Source organism: Neofelis nebulosa, chromosome 13, assembly GCF_028018385.1.
Source record: "Neofelis nebulosa isolate mNeoNeb1 chromosome 13, mNeoNeb1.pri, whole genome shotgun sequence".
In the NCBI taxonomy this organism is placed as follows: Eukaryota; Metazoa; Chordata; class Mammalia; order Carnivora; family Felidae; genus Neofelis; species Neofelis nebulosa.
Genome location: NC_080794.1, coordinates 54755717 through 54773937, shown reverse-complemented (window position 1 = coordinate 54773937; position 18221 = coordinate 54755717). Strand labels below are relative to the sequence as shown.

Genomic DNA, 18221 nt, shown 5'->3' with positions numbered 1-18221 from the left:
GGACAGAGAGAATCCTAAGCAGGCTCCATGCTGTCAGTGAGGAGTTGGGCACGGGGCTCGATGTCACAAAGTGTGAGATCATGACCTGAGCCAAAATCAAGAGTTGGACACTTAACCGAATGAGCCACTTAGGCGCCCCTTAATTGGTTTAATTTTTATCATTCTGAGAGTTCTTTATATACTGGATATAGACTGTTGTCAGATATATAATTTATAAATATTTTCTCCCATTCTTTGGATTGTCTTTTCACCTTCTTGGTAATGTTTTTTGAGGCATAAAATTTAATGATTTTGTTGATGTCCAATTTATCTTTTCTTTAGTTGCTCATGCTTTGTCGTATCTATGAAACCATTGCCTAATCCAAAATCTTAAAGATTTAACCATGTGTTTTCTTCAAAGTAACAATTTTTGTCTTAAACTCTCTTTTACCTGATATTAATATAGCCTTCCCAGCTGTCTTTTGGTGAGTGTGTTGAGCAGAATGCCTCTCACAAGTTGCCAATGCCAACACTGACCATGATGGAGATAGCAAACATCATCATTATGCCAGTGTACAGGAATAAAAATTTGAATACTCCTGCCACTGCATCTTGGTTTCAGAGTTACCAAGGAAGACACAATGGAGTCAAGCATTGGATGGAACAGCACTTTTACACACTTAAGAGGTAAAGCAAGATCAGTTCTGATAATATGCGATTGGATCCCCAAGGCTAGTGGGTGCCCCCAGCATCTGATGCAGGGCAGTTGGCCTATGCACACACCTCTTATGCCACAGCAGGAGTCCAACCCTACTACTGTCGAATCCAGAATACTGAAAGCTGAGGTTGTGCCAGAGGGGCATTTAGTATATGCTTAATCAGAACAGAGGAGCAATTAAATAAAAGATATTCTGACAAGGTGAATGGCTTATATAGGCTATGTGGTCTCTTTATCTCTTGGTAAGGAAGGTTCCAGACCCAAGGCTCATTCTTATATAGCTGAGTGGGGGTTGAAAGACTGTACACGTGAGACAGTCTTTCTCATCATGGTGTATCTTTGTCCATCCTTTTTTCTGTTTATGTCTTTGGATCTCAAGTGAGTCTCTTTCAGACACTATTTATTAGTGAGTCTCTTTCAGACACTATTTATCACGTTTTTGTTTTGTTATTTTTATCCAGTATGGTATCCACTATGCCCTTTAATTAGAGTGTTTAGCGGCGCCTGGGTGGCTTGGTCGGCTAAGCGTCCGACTTCGGCTTAGGTCGTGATCTCACGGTCCGTGAGTTCGAGCCCCGTGTCGGGCTCTGTGCTGACAGCTCAGAGCCTGGAGCCTGCTTCCGATTCTGTGTCTCTCTCTCTGACCCTCCCCCATTCATGCTCTGTCTCTCTCTGTCTCAAAAATAAATAAACGTTAAAAAAAAATTAAAAAAAAATTAGAGTGTTTAAGCAATTTACATTTAGCGTAATTCCTGATAGAGCAGGATTAGGTCTGTTGTTTTCTTATTTGTGGTCTACAGCTTTTTTTGTTCCTCTATTCCTCCATTACTGCCTTCTTTTCTGTTCAATAGATATCTTTTAGTGTACCATTTTAATTCCCTTGTCATTTCTTTTGCTATGTTTAGTTATTTTCTTGATGGTTGCCCTGGGATTTACAATCAACATCTTAGTTTTTAACAATCAGGTTTGGATTGGCTTGCACAGAAGTGCCATGGCTGGGTGGGAGTCCCTGAATGGGTGTGTTGTGGTCAGTGTAGTCACCAGTATGCCATCGTTGCTGCTGTCTGTGGCAGTGGTGTGCTCGAGCAGCCAGAACCGGAGCATGGAGGTGCACGACATTCTCAGCAAACAGAGATTCAGTTTCTGGTCGTTTGGAACAGGAACTCATGTCAAGCTCCCAGGACCGGCACTTGACAAGCCAAAAGTTTACAATTTCAAAACTACATATGACCAGATGTACTAAAATCTCCTTAGGAAAGACAAAGAACTCTATATGCAGAATGGCATTTTACATCTGTTGGATAGAAATAAGAGGATCAAGCCCTGGCCAGAAAGGTTTCAGAGCTGCAGAGACTGTTTGAGCTGATTCTCACCTGTCAAGAGAGAGTGTACAATCAGGTGGTGGAAGATCTGAATTCCAAAGAGCAAGATACCTGCCAGCCAGTGCATGTAACCAATGTGGACATCCAGGACAACCATAAAGAGGCCACCCTGGACGCATTCCTTATCTGTGAGTTGTGCCATTGCATTCAGCACACGGAGGATATAGAGAATGAGACTGATGAGCTGCTGTAGGAGTTGGAGGAGAAGAGCAGCAGAGCCTTACTGCACACGGTCTGCTCCTACTGACTAGCCTGGCCACTCTCCTGAAGACATCTTTTTGAGCTTCCTTGTGTTAATACTTTTTCCTTTCTGATATTTGGTTTTACTTGTATCTATTCTGCTGGTGGTGGGTAGTAATACCCAGTAAACTGTACGTGTGAAATGAAAGGTACACATAAACGCCAGATTAAAAACAATCGAGTTTTTTCTGTTCCTCTTCTACTTGTGAGTGGAGAATTGACTATAAGGTTTTTTTTCTTTAACCAGGAAAGTAAACAATGATTTACAGTACATTTCACCTATTTAAAAAAATCAAATTTGGATTAATATCCACTTAATTTCAATAGCATATATACACTTAATATGCTATATAGCTCTATTCCTATATAGCTCTATTCATCCCTTTACCCCTCCTTTATGCTTTTATTGTCCTGTAGATCTTCACGTATTGTGTGCCATCAACACGGATTTATATTTTTTTTCTTCGCAAAGTGTCTTTTAAATCAGGTAGGAGACACAAAGAATTACAGAATACATTCATTTATGCTATTTTTTACTCACATAGTATTACCTTTACCAGTGCTCTTTGTTTCTTCATGTGGATTTGTGATGCTGTCTAATGTGCTTTTATCAGCCTGAAGAACTCCTTTTAGTACTTTTTGTCAGGCAGAGATGGTGGCAATGAATTCTCTCAGTTTTTGTTTATCCAGGGATTTTTTAAATTTCTCCTCCATCTATCTATCTTTCTTTCTTTCTTTCTTTCTTTCTTTCTTTCTTTCTTTCTTTCTTTCTTTCTTTCTTTCTTTCTTAATGTGCATTTATTTTTGAGAGAGAGACAGAGGGTGAGCAGTGGAGGGGCAGAGAGGGAGACATAGAATCTGAAGCAGGCTCCAGGCTCTGAGCTGTCAGCACAGAGCCCAACGTGGGGCTTGAACTAACGAACCACAAGATCATGACCTGAGCCAAAGTTAGATGCCTAACTGACTGAGCCACCCAGGCTTCCCTCTCCTCCATTTTTCAAGGATAGTTTAGGTTGATAGTCTTTTTCTTCCTACTGCATTCTCGCCTCTGTGATTTCTGAAGCAAAACTAGCTGTTAATCTTATTGAAGATCCATTGTACACAATGAGTTGTTTTCGTCTTGCTGCTTTCAAGATTCTGTCTCTCACCTTTAACAGATTATGATGTGTGTGGTTAATTGATTTTTTTTAACTTTTATTTGTAGTTTGTTTAGCTTTGTGGATGTATAGATTCATATCTTACGTCAAATTTGGGAAGATGTTGGCCATTATTTCTTCAGCTATTGTTTCTGTCCCTTCCTCTTTTCTCTTTCTGGGTCTCCCATTATGCATATATATTTTCTTCATTTAACCATTTTTTTAATTGTTTATATTTTAGTTAGTTAATATACAGTGCAGTATTGGCTTCAGAAGTAGAATTCAGTGATTCATCACTTATATAACAACATCCAGTGCTCATCACAACAAATGCCTTTCTTAATACCCATCCCCCATGTAGCCCATTTCCCACCCACCCCTCTCCATCAACCCTGAGTTTGTTCTGTATTGTTAAGAGTCTCTTGTGGTTTGTTCCCCTTTCTTCTCTTTTTCTCTCTCTTCCCATACATTCATCTGTTTTGTTTCTTAAATTCCACATATGAGTGAAGTTATATGGTATTTGTTTTTCTCTGGTCGACTTATTTTGCTTAGCATAATGCATTCTGGCTCCATCTGTGTCGTTGCAAATGGCAAAATTTCTTTTTTTTTTGAAGGCTAAGTAATATTCCATTATATATATATATATATATATATATATATATATATATATACCACCTATATATATATATATATATATACCACCTCTTTTTTATTCATTCATCAGTCTATGGACAATTGGGCTCTCTCCATAGTTTGGCTATTGTTGATAATGCTGCTATAAACATCGGGGTGCATGTACCCCTTTGAATCTGTATTTTTGTATCCTTTGGGTAAATACCTAATAGTGCAATTGCTGGATCATAGGGTAGTTCTATTTTTAATTTTTGAGGAACCCATTATGCATATGTTTGAATACTTGATATCCCACAGGTCTCTGAGGCTCTGTTCAACATTTTTCATTGTTTTCTTTCTGTTCTTCAGACTGGATAAATTCAGTTGACCTGTTCTGTCGTCAATGAAGTTTGTTCATTATTTCTTCTGCCACATCAAATCTGATCTTGTGCCCTTCTAATGAGTTTCTAATTTCTGGTTATTGTACTTTTCAACTCCAGAATATCTTTTTGGTTTTTTTAAAATAATTTTTATCTCTTTATTGATATTGTCTACATAGTAAGACATTGTTCTATTACTTTCCTTTAGTTCTTTAGACGTGGTTACCCTTTAGTTGTTTGAACATATTTAAAATAGCTGATTTAAAGTCTTTTGTCTAGCAAGTCTAGTATCTGCGCTTCCTTAGGGACAATTTGTATCAATTGTTTTTTTCCTCTATTGTGTCAGATACTATTCCTTGTTTCTTTGCTTGTCTCATAATTTTTGTTGAAAATTAGACATTTTAAATAATATTACTTGGCAGCTTTCAGAGTCTCCCCTCCCCAGTGTTTGTTGTTATCGCTGTCATTGTTATGTTGTTTAGTGAGTTTTCTAAACTGATTGTGTAAAGTCTGTATTCCTAATCATGTGTGGCCACTGAAATCTCTACTCAGGAGGCTAGTCAGCTAATGATTTACCAGATTTCCTCAAATGCTTGGAGTTAATAAGTCTCCTGGTCTGTGCCCAGGTGCTCTCTGTGCATTGGTGGCACACACCTTCAACACTCAGATGTCCTGTTGACAACTCTGCCTTAGTCTTTACTTCTGCATGTACAGAGCTTCAAGGTCAGCTGAGAATAAGAGCTTAGGGTCTTCTTAAGTCTTTCCTGAGCATGTGCGTGTCCCTGGGCTTGTATGTGGCTTTCTAGATTCCTAGGAATACGTTGAAGCTTTCAAAGTTCCTATGGGCATTATGAGATTTTCCTTTTTTAGCTTTTAAATTAGCCTCTTGCTTGCTCCAACTGTTATTCACCACCTCAGGTGGCTGCGAAGTGAATAACTTTCCTCTAATTCTTTTCCAAGCATGTCCCCTGGGGAAAAGGCTGTTTGTACTGTGGAAGCTCCAAGCTAGCTTAAAGACAGTAGAGTCTTCCAAGGAACCATCAGACAGGTAAATAATGACAGTTCTCTGGGGATGAGGCTTTGAAAGAGCTCTATCCCTCTTCTGCTCTCTCAGGTGGCTGCCTTGTTGCTGCTTTTCACTGTGATTACAAGCTGTTTGTTTTCAAGCCTCCCGTGGAGCTGGATGGTAAAGGATGCAAATGGAGCAAGTTAAAATGCCACAAACCTCACAAACCTCAAACCAGCAGTGTTTATTGAATGAATGCTCCCTGGATTTATGCAAGACTGTGGTTAGTTGCAAACTTTAAAAAAAGCTGATTCTTAGAATTTTTGCTAGTTTTCTTATTTATTTTATGGAGGAATTTTTGGAAGTCCTGACTCTGCTTCTTATTACTTCTGCTTCTCATCGTGTATAGCTGCATGGTTTCCACTGTATGCATTGGTCATCGATTTTTTTTAATTAAACAATTATTGATTTATTCTGATCGAATGAGAGAGAGAGAAAGAGAGAGAGAGAGTGCACGAGCAAGGAGAGGCAGAGAGAGTGGGAGAGAGAGAATCCCAAGCACACTCTGCACTGCTAACACAGAGCCTGACATGGGACTTGATCCCATGAACCATGAGATCATGACCCGAGCCAAAATCAAGAGTTGGGCACTCAACTGACTGAGCCACCCAGGTGCCTCTATCATTGATTATTTAACCAGTTTGCTGTTGAAGGATATGTATGTATAGTTTTTTGCTGATACTAGCAATGTTTCATTGAATAACCTTATGTAAATGTAATTTCGTATGTGTGAAACTTAAGGAAAAATTTTCTAGAATTAGAATAACTGGGTCTTAGGTCAAAATTAGGCCGTCTCATAATTTTCATAGATACTACAAAATTGCCCTGAACAGTGGTTGTATCATTTTGTACTTCTGCTGGAAGTCAGTTGTATCCCTTAGTTCTTTAGCTGTCAACTGAGCATTGCTTTTAGCTAGGCAATATTTTATGTGTTTAGGATACTGTCAGTGGTGTGCTGGTAAATGTTTAACAACTAGTTCTCTTAGGAGAATCCCACCCCCTGGTTTGTAGTGTTTTCTGATGTCTGTAGTGTTAATGCACCACACCATCGCCATTTGTAGTGACATGGGGTTGGGGAGAGATATACATGTCAACCCTTTAAATACTTTTTTTAAGTTTATTTATTTATTTTGAGAGAGAGAGAGAGAGCGAGAGAGAGAGCATGCACAAGCAGGGGAGGGTTAATAACACACCAATATTAATTTCTTAATTTTAGTAAATATATATGTTAATTAAGATCTTAACATTGGGGGGGCGCTTGGGTGGCGCAGTCGGTTAAGCGTCCGACTTCAGCCAGGTCACGATCTCGCGGTCCGTGAGTTCGAGCCCCGCGTCAGGCTCTGGGCTGATGGCTCGGAGCCTGGAGCCTGTTTCCGATTCTGTGTCTCCCTCTCTCTCTGCCCCTCCCCCGTTCATGCTCTGTCTCTCTCTGTCCCAAAAATAAATAAAAAACGTTGAAAAAAAAATTAAAAAAAAAAAAGATCTTAACATTGGGAAAACTGGGTGAAGGGTATGCAAGAACTCTACAATATATACAGCTTTTCACAGAGTCTAAAATTATTTAAAAATAAAAAGTTAAGAACTGCAAAGAAATCTTTAACTTAGTAGATCTGTTATTGGTACTGGATTGGTACTATAATTTCTAAAACTACTTTGTATCAGTTGAATGGGTAAATATATTGCAGTGCTTAGAAACCAGGTTCTATTAGAAGGGAATTACAGATATTGAATGGGAAAATGTTGTTGGATATGAATTGGAGGAATCAATATCCACTCATGATATTTTAAAAAATGAATATTTTTTTGCTCTGGCTTCTGAAAGGGCCTAGAAGCACTAGCCCATCTGTTGTGTACCTAATAGCCAAATCTTGGTTCCCAAATACTCTTTTTTCCACTGAAAGAAATCTAACTCTGGAACATGTAAAGTATAAATTAATTCTGGAATATAATTTTATGCTAGAAACAAGATGTACTGAAAGGATTCATAAAAGGACACAGAACCCCATCATTGACCAAATTGGAGTAGCTTAGCACCAAAAAGAGTGACTGGTTATTATTACACAGTGACCAAAAAAATGTCCATGAGTTTCTAGTGATACAGAAGAGAGAAAAAGACTTAGGAGGAAGGGGGAAGCTCTTCTTTACTTAAAAAAAAAAAAAAAATCCAACTAGCAAATATGGAAGAGAGTAAGAAAATCACCGTTTTGTAAGCCCTAGGGCAATAATTAATTTGGCAGGAATCATCCATTGATACTAAAACCACTGATTGAAAGGTTGAAGGTGAACAGGATAATTATATGGCCTCAAAATATTGCTTTGCTGCCCATGGATTACTTATCAGTTACTGGGAAAATATGCCTTTGCAAAGGAGAGAGCTGGTTGGTGACCACCACTTTAACCAATGATACTAAATTTCACCAAGAGAAGGACAATGGGATGTTTAGTTCCCCTATATGTTGCAATAAGAGGCATGTGATATCATCTCTTGCTTTTTTGTCCAAAAGATAAGAAGTTGCTCTGCATTTAATCATAGAGAAACAATCAGACAAATCCAGAGAATGGGATATTCTATAAGACAACTGGCCTGGAATCTTTAAAAAAAAAAAATCAAAGTAAACAAAAATGGTAGAGAGGCTTGTTCTAGGTTAGAGAAGATGGAAGAATCATAGGAACCAAATGGGATGTGTGAGAATTGATTGAATTCTGGATTGAGGAACTATTTTGAAGCACTTGAGAAATTTAAATAAGGATTGTGTTTTAGACAATTTAATTGAATTAATTTTAGTTTCTTTAGGTGTGGATGTGGTGTATGAGAACGTGGCCTTATTGTTAGGAAATACATGCTGAAATATGGAAGAGTGAACTGTCATGATAGCTGCAGGTTTCAAATGATACAGCAAAAGATACAATTATATATAGGAAGAGGTAAAGCAAATACTGCAAAAAAGGATTTAGGTGATGATAATTCAAGTGTTCATTTTATGTGTTTTTCAACTTTTTTTTTCAGGTTTGAAAATCCAAATTAGAAAGTTAGAAATAAAAAGCATATCATGGCATACGTGTATGGTCTAGAGCTTAGTGTCTAATACCATTCCCCACTAAAAGGAACCAGGGCTCGCTCTTTAGAGAAATGGCTGATTCCAGGGCTGGGCAGGGTGTATATAAGATGAGTGTGGAACATCATTTTATGCCAGAAAGTAGAGAAGCACTCAAAGTAATCATGCTGGCATGTCAGCTTGAAGGGGCTTTTACTGGCCAAATCTGGGACAATGTGAAGACCAAAATAATTAAGTACAGTAATCAATTGTAAACCATTGGAAGAAAATAGAAATTCATGAGTCTATACTTAAATAAATGGCGCTGAAGAGAGGCTTCTTGCTTATGGTAAAATGCTAAGAGCTAACTGGTAAATGTGGAGGAAACGTAGGAGTTAGAAAAGCAGCATCTTATATCTGTCACAGTAGAGATCGCATCAGGCGAGAATCCTCAACTGATGCTAAACGTAGGAGACAGTCTAATGAGGATTAAGGGATTTACATGGTCTTAAAATCTCCCCACAGACTGCTTATTTGTTCTCAGGGAGATAAAAAGGCAGTAATTACACAGTGGAGAGATCAAACAACTCATTGCCTGGATGATGAGAATTAGCATTTCCATTGAGGGACAGATGACAGCATATGCCATGGATGGGATACTTGTGAAGGAAACATGAAACATCACCTATGGACTTCCCAGTCTAGATCACATAACCTAAATCTAACCGTGAGGAAATATCAGGCAAACCAAGAGTGAACGTGCTATTTTTTTCAAAAAAAAAAAAAGAGTGGAGAACCATATTTTTCAAAGATGCCTATGTCCAAAGATAGAAGATATGGAAATGTTCCAGATTAAAGGAAGCTAAAAAAGACATGACAACAAAATGCATGGACACTAGGCTAGATCTGTACTGGAAGGGGGAACATGCTGTAAAAGAGGTTATTGGGTCAACCAGCAAAACTGGCATAAGAAACGTTACTTAGATAAAAGTACCATGCTAATGTTAAATGTACTGAATTTGATAATTGCTATGGTTATATATACACCCTGAATTATTTAGGAGTAAAAAGCCATGATGTGTATAATTTCACCTTCAAAATGGCACAGAAAAAAAAATTGTGTGCGTATTTTCTTATTTTTGTGTTTGTATGTAGACAGGAAGAGAATACATGCAAATGACGAATGGAGTCACATGTTAACAATAAGTGAGTCTGGGCATATGGGTGTTCTTTGTGCATATTTTATTTGCATCTTTTCTGTAAGTTTGACATCTTCCCATTTAAAAAATAGCATTATTGAGCCTGATTTATATATTTTCTAAGAGAACCACCTTTTCTAGAATGTTAAATCTGAAATCCAGATTTATCTGGATCATCCAGGGCTTATTCACATCTCTTCACTGGTTTCATGTTTTCTGGAATGGGGGTCTCCAGAAAGGAAGGTAGACATCTCAGGAAGTGTGCAAAGCTATCCTACCAGGGCCTCTGAAAAATGTGTTACAATTTGCATCTTATTTTTATCTAAAATTAAGAAAATAATTAAGAAATAATGCTTGGATTGTCATTATATGTGCTTATATACATAAGTACAAATAGTATCATTTGAAATGATGGAGTGATGATCAAAGGGTATTTGGAAACCATTGATATATAGGAACTTGTCCAAAATTATTCCATATCTGGCCCCTGAATACCTGTTGAGTATCTTTTTCTTACCATATCTGCTCATCCTGTTCATCTAACACACTATGCTATTTGCTTTCCCCTATACTTAACTTTTAAAATACTTCGTGCATTTTACCACGTGGAGGCTAATGCATATTCTTGCAAAGATTTTCAGCCTCATAGCACCGACCTAGTAACATGAATGGAACTAACTTTTCCCTCTTTCTGTCTATGCTATATACCTTGTGAACATTTCTAACCTAGCTCCTGTAGTACCTTATTGTAAAGGTGTTTGCATATCTACCAGAATGTTATTGAGAACAGGAACAAACACATCTTGATTTTTCACAGCAACAAGAGTGTTTCCATATACAGGTATAGAAAGCTCAATAGGCCTTCCCCGCCCCCTAGCAATTAGCATAGTGACAAGATATTTCTAATACAGTATTTATTTCTCCCCTAAAAATGAAAACAGGTGCATTATATGCATCAAATGGAATTTTTTTATAAGCTCTATCAATGCATGCAGCAAACATTTTGCACATTCCTCAGTTGTTAATTCAGATTAAACAGAATGTACTGTTTTTACAGGGATTAGTATCATTCAAGGATGTGTCAGTCAGTTTCACCCAGGTGGAGTGGCAGTGGCTGGACTCAGCTCAGAAGATCCTGTACAGGGATGTGATGCTGGAGAACTACAGCAAACTGGTTTCAGTGGGTAAGTAGAGTTTCCCAAGTAACTTCCTAGAGCATGAATTTCCATTCTGAGTTGATGAAACATGTCATACCTCTAAAGACTTGAATTGTTTTTATTTTTATTTTTACTTTTTTTTGAGAGAGAGAAAGAGAGAGAGTGTGTGTGTGCATGAGGGAGGGGGCAGAAGGAGAGAGACAGAGACAGAGACAGAGAGAGAAGGAGAATCCTAAGCAGGCTTCATGCTTAGCAGGTAACCTGATGCAGAGCTCGATCCCACGACCCTGGGATCATGACCTGAGCCTAAATCAAGAGTTGGATACTCAACCGACCGAGCCACCCAGGCAACCCCTTTAATTTTTATTGTTTTATTATATATATCTATATATGTAATTTGAGTATAGTTGACATGAGTTGAATTGTTTTTATTGCTAAGGGTTTGGTTAAAAAAAAAACTTAATTGCTTTAGGCCTTCAGGAAGGATGTCGGTGTCTTCACCTCTAGTGAGAGGTACTGCTCTGCTGGGGTTGAAATAAGCAATGTCATCATGCATGACAGTCCTTAGGCATCATGAAGCACAAGGTGTGTAGACGTGAGTCTTGTGTCATTTCTCATCGACAGGGTGTCTTACAATCAAACCAGATGTGATCTCCCAGTTGGAGCGAGGAGAAGAACCATGGATAATAGAGGTGATGTTCTCAAGCCAGAGTCTTCCAGGTGAGTTATTGTGTACCCAAGAGATGGAAGCTACTGGAAATCAGATCTTAAAGTGGACAGTTGGTTACTTGGCACCTGTAATATTTTCCTAGGGCCGTTGTAATGGAATACCACAAACTGGGTTACTTAAAACAACAGAAATGTATTCTCTCACTTCTGGAGGCTAGAAGTACAAAATCAGGATGTCAGCAGGGCCATACTTTCTCCAAAGTCTCTAGGGGAAAATCCTTCCTACCTCTTCCTAACTTCTGGTGGTTGCTGGCAATCCTTGGCATTCCTTGACTTACAGCTGACTCTAATCCCTGTTTCTGTTATCATCTAGCCTTCCCTCTTTGTGTCCTCCCCTAATTTAGGGCCCACCCTAATCTAACATGACCTCATCCTAACTAATTATATCTACCAAGACCCTAGTTCCATATATCACATTCTGAGGTTCTGGGTGGATATGAACTTTAGGGACATTATTCAGACTACTGTGAGATCTCTGAAACATTTTTGGAAATCTCTTTTTAGAGACTTCATACCTTCACAAATATTGAAGGATGTCTGACCACCATTCCCAAGATGTTTAAATTAACATTTTGTAATATCACCTTCCTCTTAGAATGTGCTCATTCTCTACTTGATGTTTATAGAGACACTTTGCACTCTGACATTACCCAAATCTAATTTCTAGTTACTGTATCTTCAATATTTATTTCTTCATTATTCTTCAGTTGACCAATTTCTTCCCATTTTTATATACTCCTTTTGATTTTCATCAATGTTGGATATAGTCTCTTTTTTTTAAGTTTTTCAGATCATGACCTGAGCTGAAGTTGGATGCTCAACCGACTGAGCCACCCAGGCACCCCAAGTTTTTTTAAATGTTTATTTATTTTTGAGAGAGACAGAGAGGGTATGAGCGGGGAGGGGCAGAGAGAGAAGGAGACACAGAATCCAAAGCAGGATCCAGGCTCTGAGCTGTCAGCACAGAACCTGGTGCGGGGCTCGAACCCACAAACTGTGAGATCACGACTTGAGCTGAAGTTGGACGCTTAACCAACTGAGCCACCCAGGCACCCCAGTTTCTTTAGGAATAGCTAAACGTCTAGTGATTTACAAACATCTGTGCTCCATCATGTAACTCTACTCCTTCCTTCTATCCTTTCATGGTGAAGTGCCTCATGTTTTTCTGTGTTCTGACTCACTATCCATTTTCTCTTTTGTCCCTGCTGCTAAGATTTCATAGCCATTGGGTTTTTGGCCCAGAATGATAATTGCCTGTGTACCTTTGTGCTTTATTTGGTGGTGCTCAATATTCTCTCTAGAATACACCTAAACTTGTTTTTGGTAAGTAGAACTAATTTGGTCACACCCACCTTCTTTAACTATTTATCCTTCTGAAGTTTGTCTAGTTTACCACCCAGCACCAGGGCTCATCACACTGCTGGCATACAGGAAATATTAATTAAATCAATAAATCTTGATTTATGCAATCATTCCACTCAATCTAGGATTTTTAATTAATTAATTAATTTATTTATTTATTTAAATTTTTTTTTAATGTTTATTTACTTTTGAGACAGAGAGAGACAGAGCATGAGCAGGGAAGGGGCAGAGAGAGAGGGAGACACAGAATGTGAAGCAGGCTCCAGGCTCCGAGCTGTCAGCACAGAGCCCGATGCGGGGCTCGAACTCACGAACTATGAAATCATGACCTGAACCGAAGTCGGACGCTTAACCGACTGAGCCACCCAGGCACCCCAATCTAGGATTTTTTAAAAGGCTTTGTTTCATACCTCCTACTCTTCCTAGATGTTTCAAATCTATTAATCGATTTTTAAGGCGTCACCTGTCTTTATGTTCATGGCTCCAAAACTGGTGGCAAAATTACAATCATTGTAGTCAACACTCGTGTTACAGCCTGTGATGCGCAAGGCACCGTTCTAAGCAGTTCACATGTATTAATTCATCTACTTCTCACAACCGTCCCCTGGGACATACACTATTATTATTTCTGTGGATAAACGAGCTGAGGTCCCAGGAGATTAAATTCCATGCCAACGTCCTCCAGTAAATAAGTGGTGCTCCTTGATTTCATACCCAAGTTACCTAGTACTAGAGACCATGCTCGTTAAAACTGTTCTGTGCTGCCTGTCGTCTCTAGTATACTTTACTTCTGCCTCACAGAGCAGCATTTGGCCTGTTGGAAGGTCACTTCCAGCAAGAAGTCCTACTTGCTTCATCCTCAGAATGTCAGAAACTGAAGTCATTAACTTTCCATTTGACAATGTCTATTCACTTTCCAAATTCTCCTTTTAGTCACTGGGCTCTGTTGTTCTCCCGTTTGCATGGATTGAGTCATCCTGAAATTTTCATCTCTCCCATCCTCTCATACATTTTATCTCAGTATCTTGTTATTATTACGCTTTCAGTTCCCCCAGCGTGCTCAGTTATCATGAACTTCGACCAGAACCATATTGTCACATAGGTGAATTCTTATTTGTGTTTGTCAGATTTGATTACCAAAATTGTGACCTTTATCTTGAGACTAACCTGAGAAGATAAATCTGGTACTTACTATATAGTTCTGAAATCTACAACTTTGTTTTATGTTTATTTATTTTTGAGAGAGAGAGACAGAGTGCAAGGAGGGGAGGAGTAGAGAGAGGGAGACACAGAATCTGAAACAGTTTCCAGGCTCCGAGCTGTCAGCACAGAGCCCAACGTGGGGCTTGAACTCATGAACTATGAGATCATGACCTCAGCTGAGGTCGAACGCTTAACTGACTGAGCCACCCAGGTGCCCCTACAACTTTTTTTAAAATAAGGACTATCATGATAGCCTTATGTTGCCTGTCCAAATTTTATTTTTCTCTATTTTCCCAAAACTTATCCTAAATTCCATTTAATCTGTATTTTTAAATATCCTGAAACATATCTAGATCTTCTATTGAACTGCGTTTTGCCTCCCTAGAAACTTTAAACCTTTAATTTTATGCTCAAATCCTAACTGTTTTCAAGAAACTGTTCCTTACCACTCTAGATGTATGGCTTTAGACAAGCTACTTAATCTTTATATGCCTTAGTTTCCTCATCTGTAAAATGGGGACAGTAAGAGAACCTATCTGAAAGGGTTCTGAGGATTAAACAAATTAAGTGTGATTTAGTATTAAATATGGTTATTGTTTATTAGCATCAGACGTTATTGTTTTCTCCCTCCTTGTTTTCCACTTGCACATAAGTGTTCTGCCAGGACTTATGTGTGTTGAGTTTCTTTCTCTCAACTTACTTATAATTTTGCTAGATAGGTGCCTTTTTTCCCCCTCTTCCTCATGTTTATGCGTACCAGAACTATATATTCAGTGATTATCTAATTAGTTGGTAGAGGAGCCAGTTGAGGAAAAAACCTTTTTTCTGCCCTCCTAAAATTAATAGAAATTACAGATGTGTGAACTAAGATATTAGCTCGAGTTAAGAAGATTATTATAAAGCAAGACTTTGAAAAAACCCCAGTAAGTTAGAATATTGTAAAGGGAAGAAATAGGAATTCATGATTAGCGTAGATTCAGTATTAATCAGCACTGATGAACTAAAATAACGAAATCAGCATTCAAAATAAATCTATTAATTTGGCCTTGATGCAAGGATCACCACTGGGTCTACATATTTCTTACTCAATGTTAAAGGTCACATTTGGACAATACTGAAGGTACTTGTCTTTTATTGTCTTCTCTCCTTTTTTGATGCTGCAAAAGGTTCTTTTCCATAGATTGATTGATCAATAGGTGGAACATGACCAGTTATGAGGAATTTGCCTTTTCTTCTGGGAGACTGGTCTTGAAGCCAAAACTCAACCACATTTAAGTACAATTAGAGAGCCAAGTCATAACCAATATAATTCATCAGATGTGATTAATTTTCCTTTATTCCAGAAAAAGTCTGGAGAGGCCAGAACATCCAAGACCATCGATCCAGGCAACTTATATTAATCAAAACAAACAAACAAACAAACAAACACTGATTAATGAGAAAAATACTTCATGTGGGAAAGCAGTTAACATGGGTATGAATCCTATAGGTTCAAGAACAGTTCACTATAAATGTGACTCACAGGAGAAAAGTTTGAAACATATTTCAGAGTTAATGATTGGTAATAGAAACTGGGTAAGAGGGGCACCTGGGTGGCTCAGTCGGTTAAGCGGCCGACTTCGGCTCAGGTCATGATCTCGCGGTCCGTGAGTTCGAGCCCGGCGTCGGGCTCTGTGCTGACAGCTCGGAGCCTGGAGCCTGTTTCGGATTCTGTGTCTCCCTCTCTCTGACCCTCCCCCATTCATGCTCTGTCTCTCTCTGTCTCAAAAAAATAAATAAACGTTAAAAAAAAAATTAAAAAAAAAAAAAAAAGAAACTGGGTAAGAAAGGTGATTGATGGATGTGATGTATGTGGAAAGTCACTTTTCAATATTAAGCTTGAAGAAATGTCTACTGAAATTAATGAATATAATCAAAATGGGAAGGATATCTGTCTCACTTCCATTAGTATGGTGGCTATTTCAAGTTCAACAGAAAAGACAGAGACTGATCTCCACCTCTTTAATTAGTATATGAAAAACAAAAATGCACCACACAGAAAAGACAGGGATTGCATATCCCTGAAACTGATAATTGTGTTGAACCTCCTAGACATTTACTCAAAATCTTTTATCAGTGCATTCTCATTTCACAGAATAAATGACTACTGACATACTACAGAAAGAAACAACAAAATACAAGAGGAATACATAGCCCAGCTTTCAGGCCCAAGATGAGAATCTGAGTCTTTGTTAGAGTTACAATATATTTATACTGTACATTTTCAAGAGCTCTCTGAAGACAGAGCTCTCCCCCCCCCCCGGCCCCCCAGAATTAAAACATCCTTTTTTTTTTTTGGTCATAAGAAGCTGTATGAACTAGTACCGGATAACAGTTAATAAAATGTAGAACTTAGGGGCAACTGGGTGGCTCAGTCAGTTGAGTGACCAACTCATTCTTGACTTTGGTTCAGGTCATGATCTCACGGTTTGTTGGGTTCTGTACTGACAGTGTGGAACCGGCTTGGAATTCTCTCTCTCCCTCTCTCTCTGCCCCTTCCCTGCTTGCGCTCTCTCTCACTCTCAAAATAAATAAATAAACTTAAAAAAAAAAAAAAAAAAGGAAAAGTGGGACTTACAGTCCTGATGAGGAAGATTGTACAAGTGTGAATATTCCAGTTTTGGGTGGAAATGAGCAGGGTTTTATAGGATTGACAGGTGAGGAAGCCAGTGCTGTTGAATTAGCATTTAGTCCTTTAGAATGTGTGTCTTGACAAGGTAAAATACCTTGATCATTTTTACCATTTATCTTTTTGGTACAATGAAAAAAATATAGTATCAATTCCTCATGGTAGTTGTAGTTGTGAGATCATTACCACCAAAATGATAATGATCACTTAAAATATTTTAAGGTGAATCTTGCAAGGTTGCAGTGGCAACCTTTGCTTAGTTTGAGCATTTTCATTTTCTGTCATTTCTGTTAACTAGTTGGTATTTCCAACAGTTCCTATCTAGAATATTTACAGGTAATTTAGCACAGGAGCAAATTTGGAGCCAGCTTGAAAGAAAAAAGGAAGTTCACTAGCCAGAAAGCTATATATAAAACACGAAAACCCCATGATAAGTGATAAGCAGCATCTTGCTACAAATTTCCAACCCAGTAAATACTGGGGGTATTGGTCAAGGTAGCTTTAAGCACAATAGAAAGAAAAGATAAGGCTTCTAGTTCATTCATTTACTTCCTGCTTCCATAGTTTAAGTGCTGAGAGGGTCCTATAATTTAAGGGTTTCTTAGTAAATTAATCTGAGGAATTTCTTTTTGTTCTAGTCTAGAGCAAATATTTGTTCACTGGGAAATATATAACTTTTTTTTACCATCTGCATAAAATTTGTCAGCGTCCACCTGTAAAGAGATGAATACAGGCTGATGATAGTCTGTTCCTATAGGCTCCTAACCCAATTCAGTGGGTGTTGTAGAGTCCTGGTTTGAGCTGTCCCATGCTGAGTGCCTAATAAGACTCCAAAAGGGATATGTAGATTTGACATTACTCAAAAGATCATTTTCAGATTTTGTTGGAGGACACTTCCTACAGTAAAGAAACACAGAGGTGCTAATTGCCAGCAGCTTTGTATAGTTTTAGGATTTTCCACTTTTGATGCCCTAGTGTAAGAAATGAATAACTTAATAAGTTGTCTGGTGTTCTGCAATTATATTTACATCTTACCTGAGAGAGAAAGAGCTCTTTATTGTCCTCAGGTACTGAGAAGGTGATAGCCAAACACACTCTTCTTAAAGTGGCTTGTCTGTTTGGATTACTGTAAAACACCATTTTAGCTGACACCAGTATTTGGTAGATACTTTACCTTTGAGTCCTCCCGGAAATGGTTGCTCTCTCCACCTAAAAGTAAGCTTACAGAATCTGAAAAATTAATCTGTAGAGAGGAATTTGTTCCTAGGAGGCATTTCCATTGGCTTTTAAAAAACAGCTTCATTGAGGTATAATTTACATACCATAACATTCACCTACCATCTGTACAATTTCGT

At 38.3% G+C, this 18221-nt stretch overlaps 1 protein-coding gene and 1 pseudogene across 3 annotated transcripts in view; both read left to right on the top strand.

Moving 5' to 3' along the window:
* LOC131493053 (zinc finger protein 12-like) overlaps positions 1-18221 on the top strand; it is a 34794-nt gene that overhangs the window by 9242 nt on the left and 7331 nt on the right. Inside the window, exons 1-4 of one of the 3 annotated variants that reach the window (XM_058697123.1) lie at positions 218-666; positions 5562-5736; positions 10805-10931; positions 11529-11624. In XM_058697123.1, the coding sequence (XP_058553106.1) occupies positions 5641-5736; positions 10805-10931; positions 11529-11624 (319 nt within the window). In that variant the 5' untranslated portion in view covers positions 218-666; positions 5562-5640. Of the gene's footprint in view, positions 1-217; positions 667-5517; positions 5737-10804; positions 10933-11528; positions 11625-18221 lie in introns of those variants that run through there. The other 2 variants (XM_058697122.1, XR_009252432.1) reach the window with 2 other exon arrangements.
* Positions 1418-2821, top strand: LOC131493052 (RNA polymerase II subunit A C-terminal domain phosphatase SSU72-like; annotated as a pseudogene).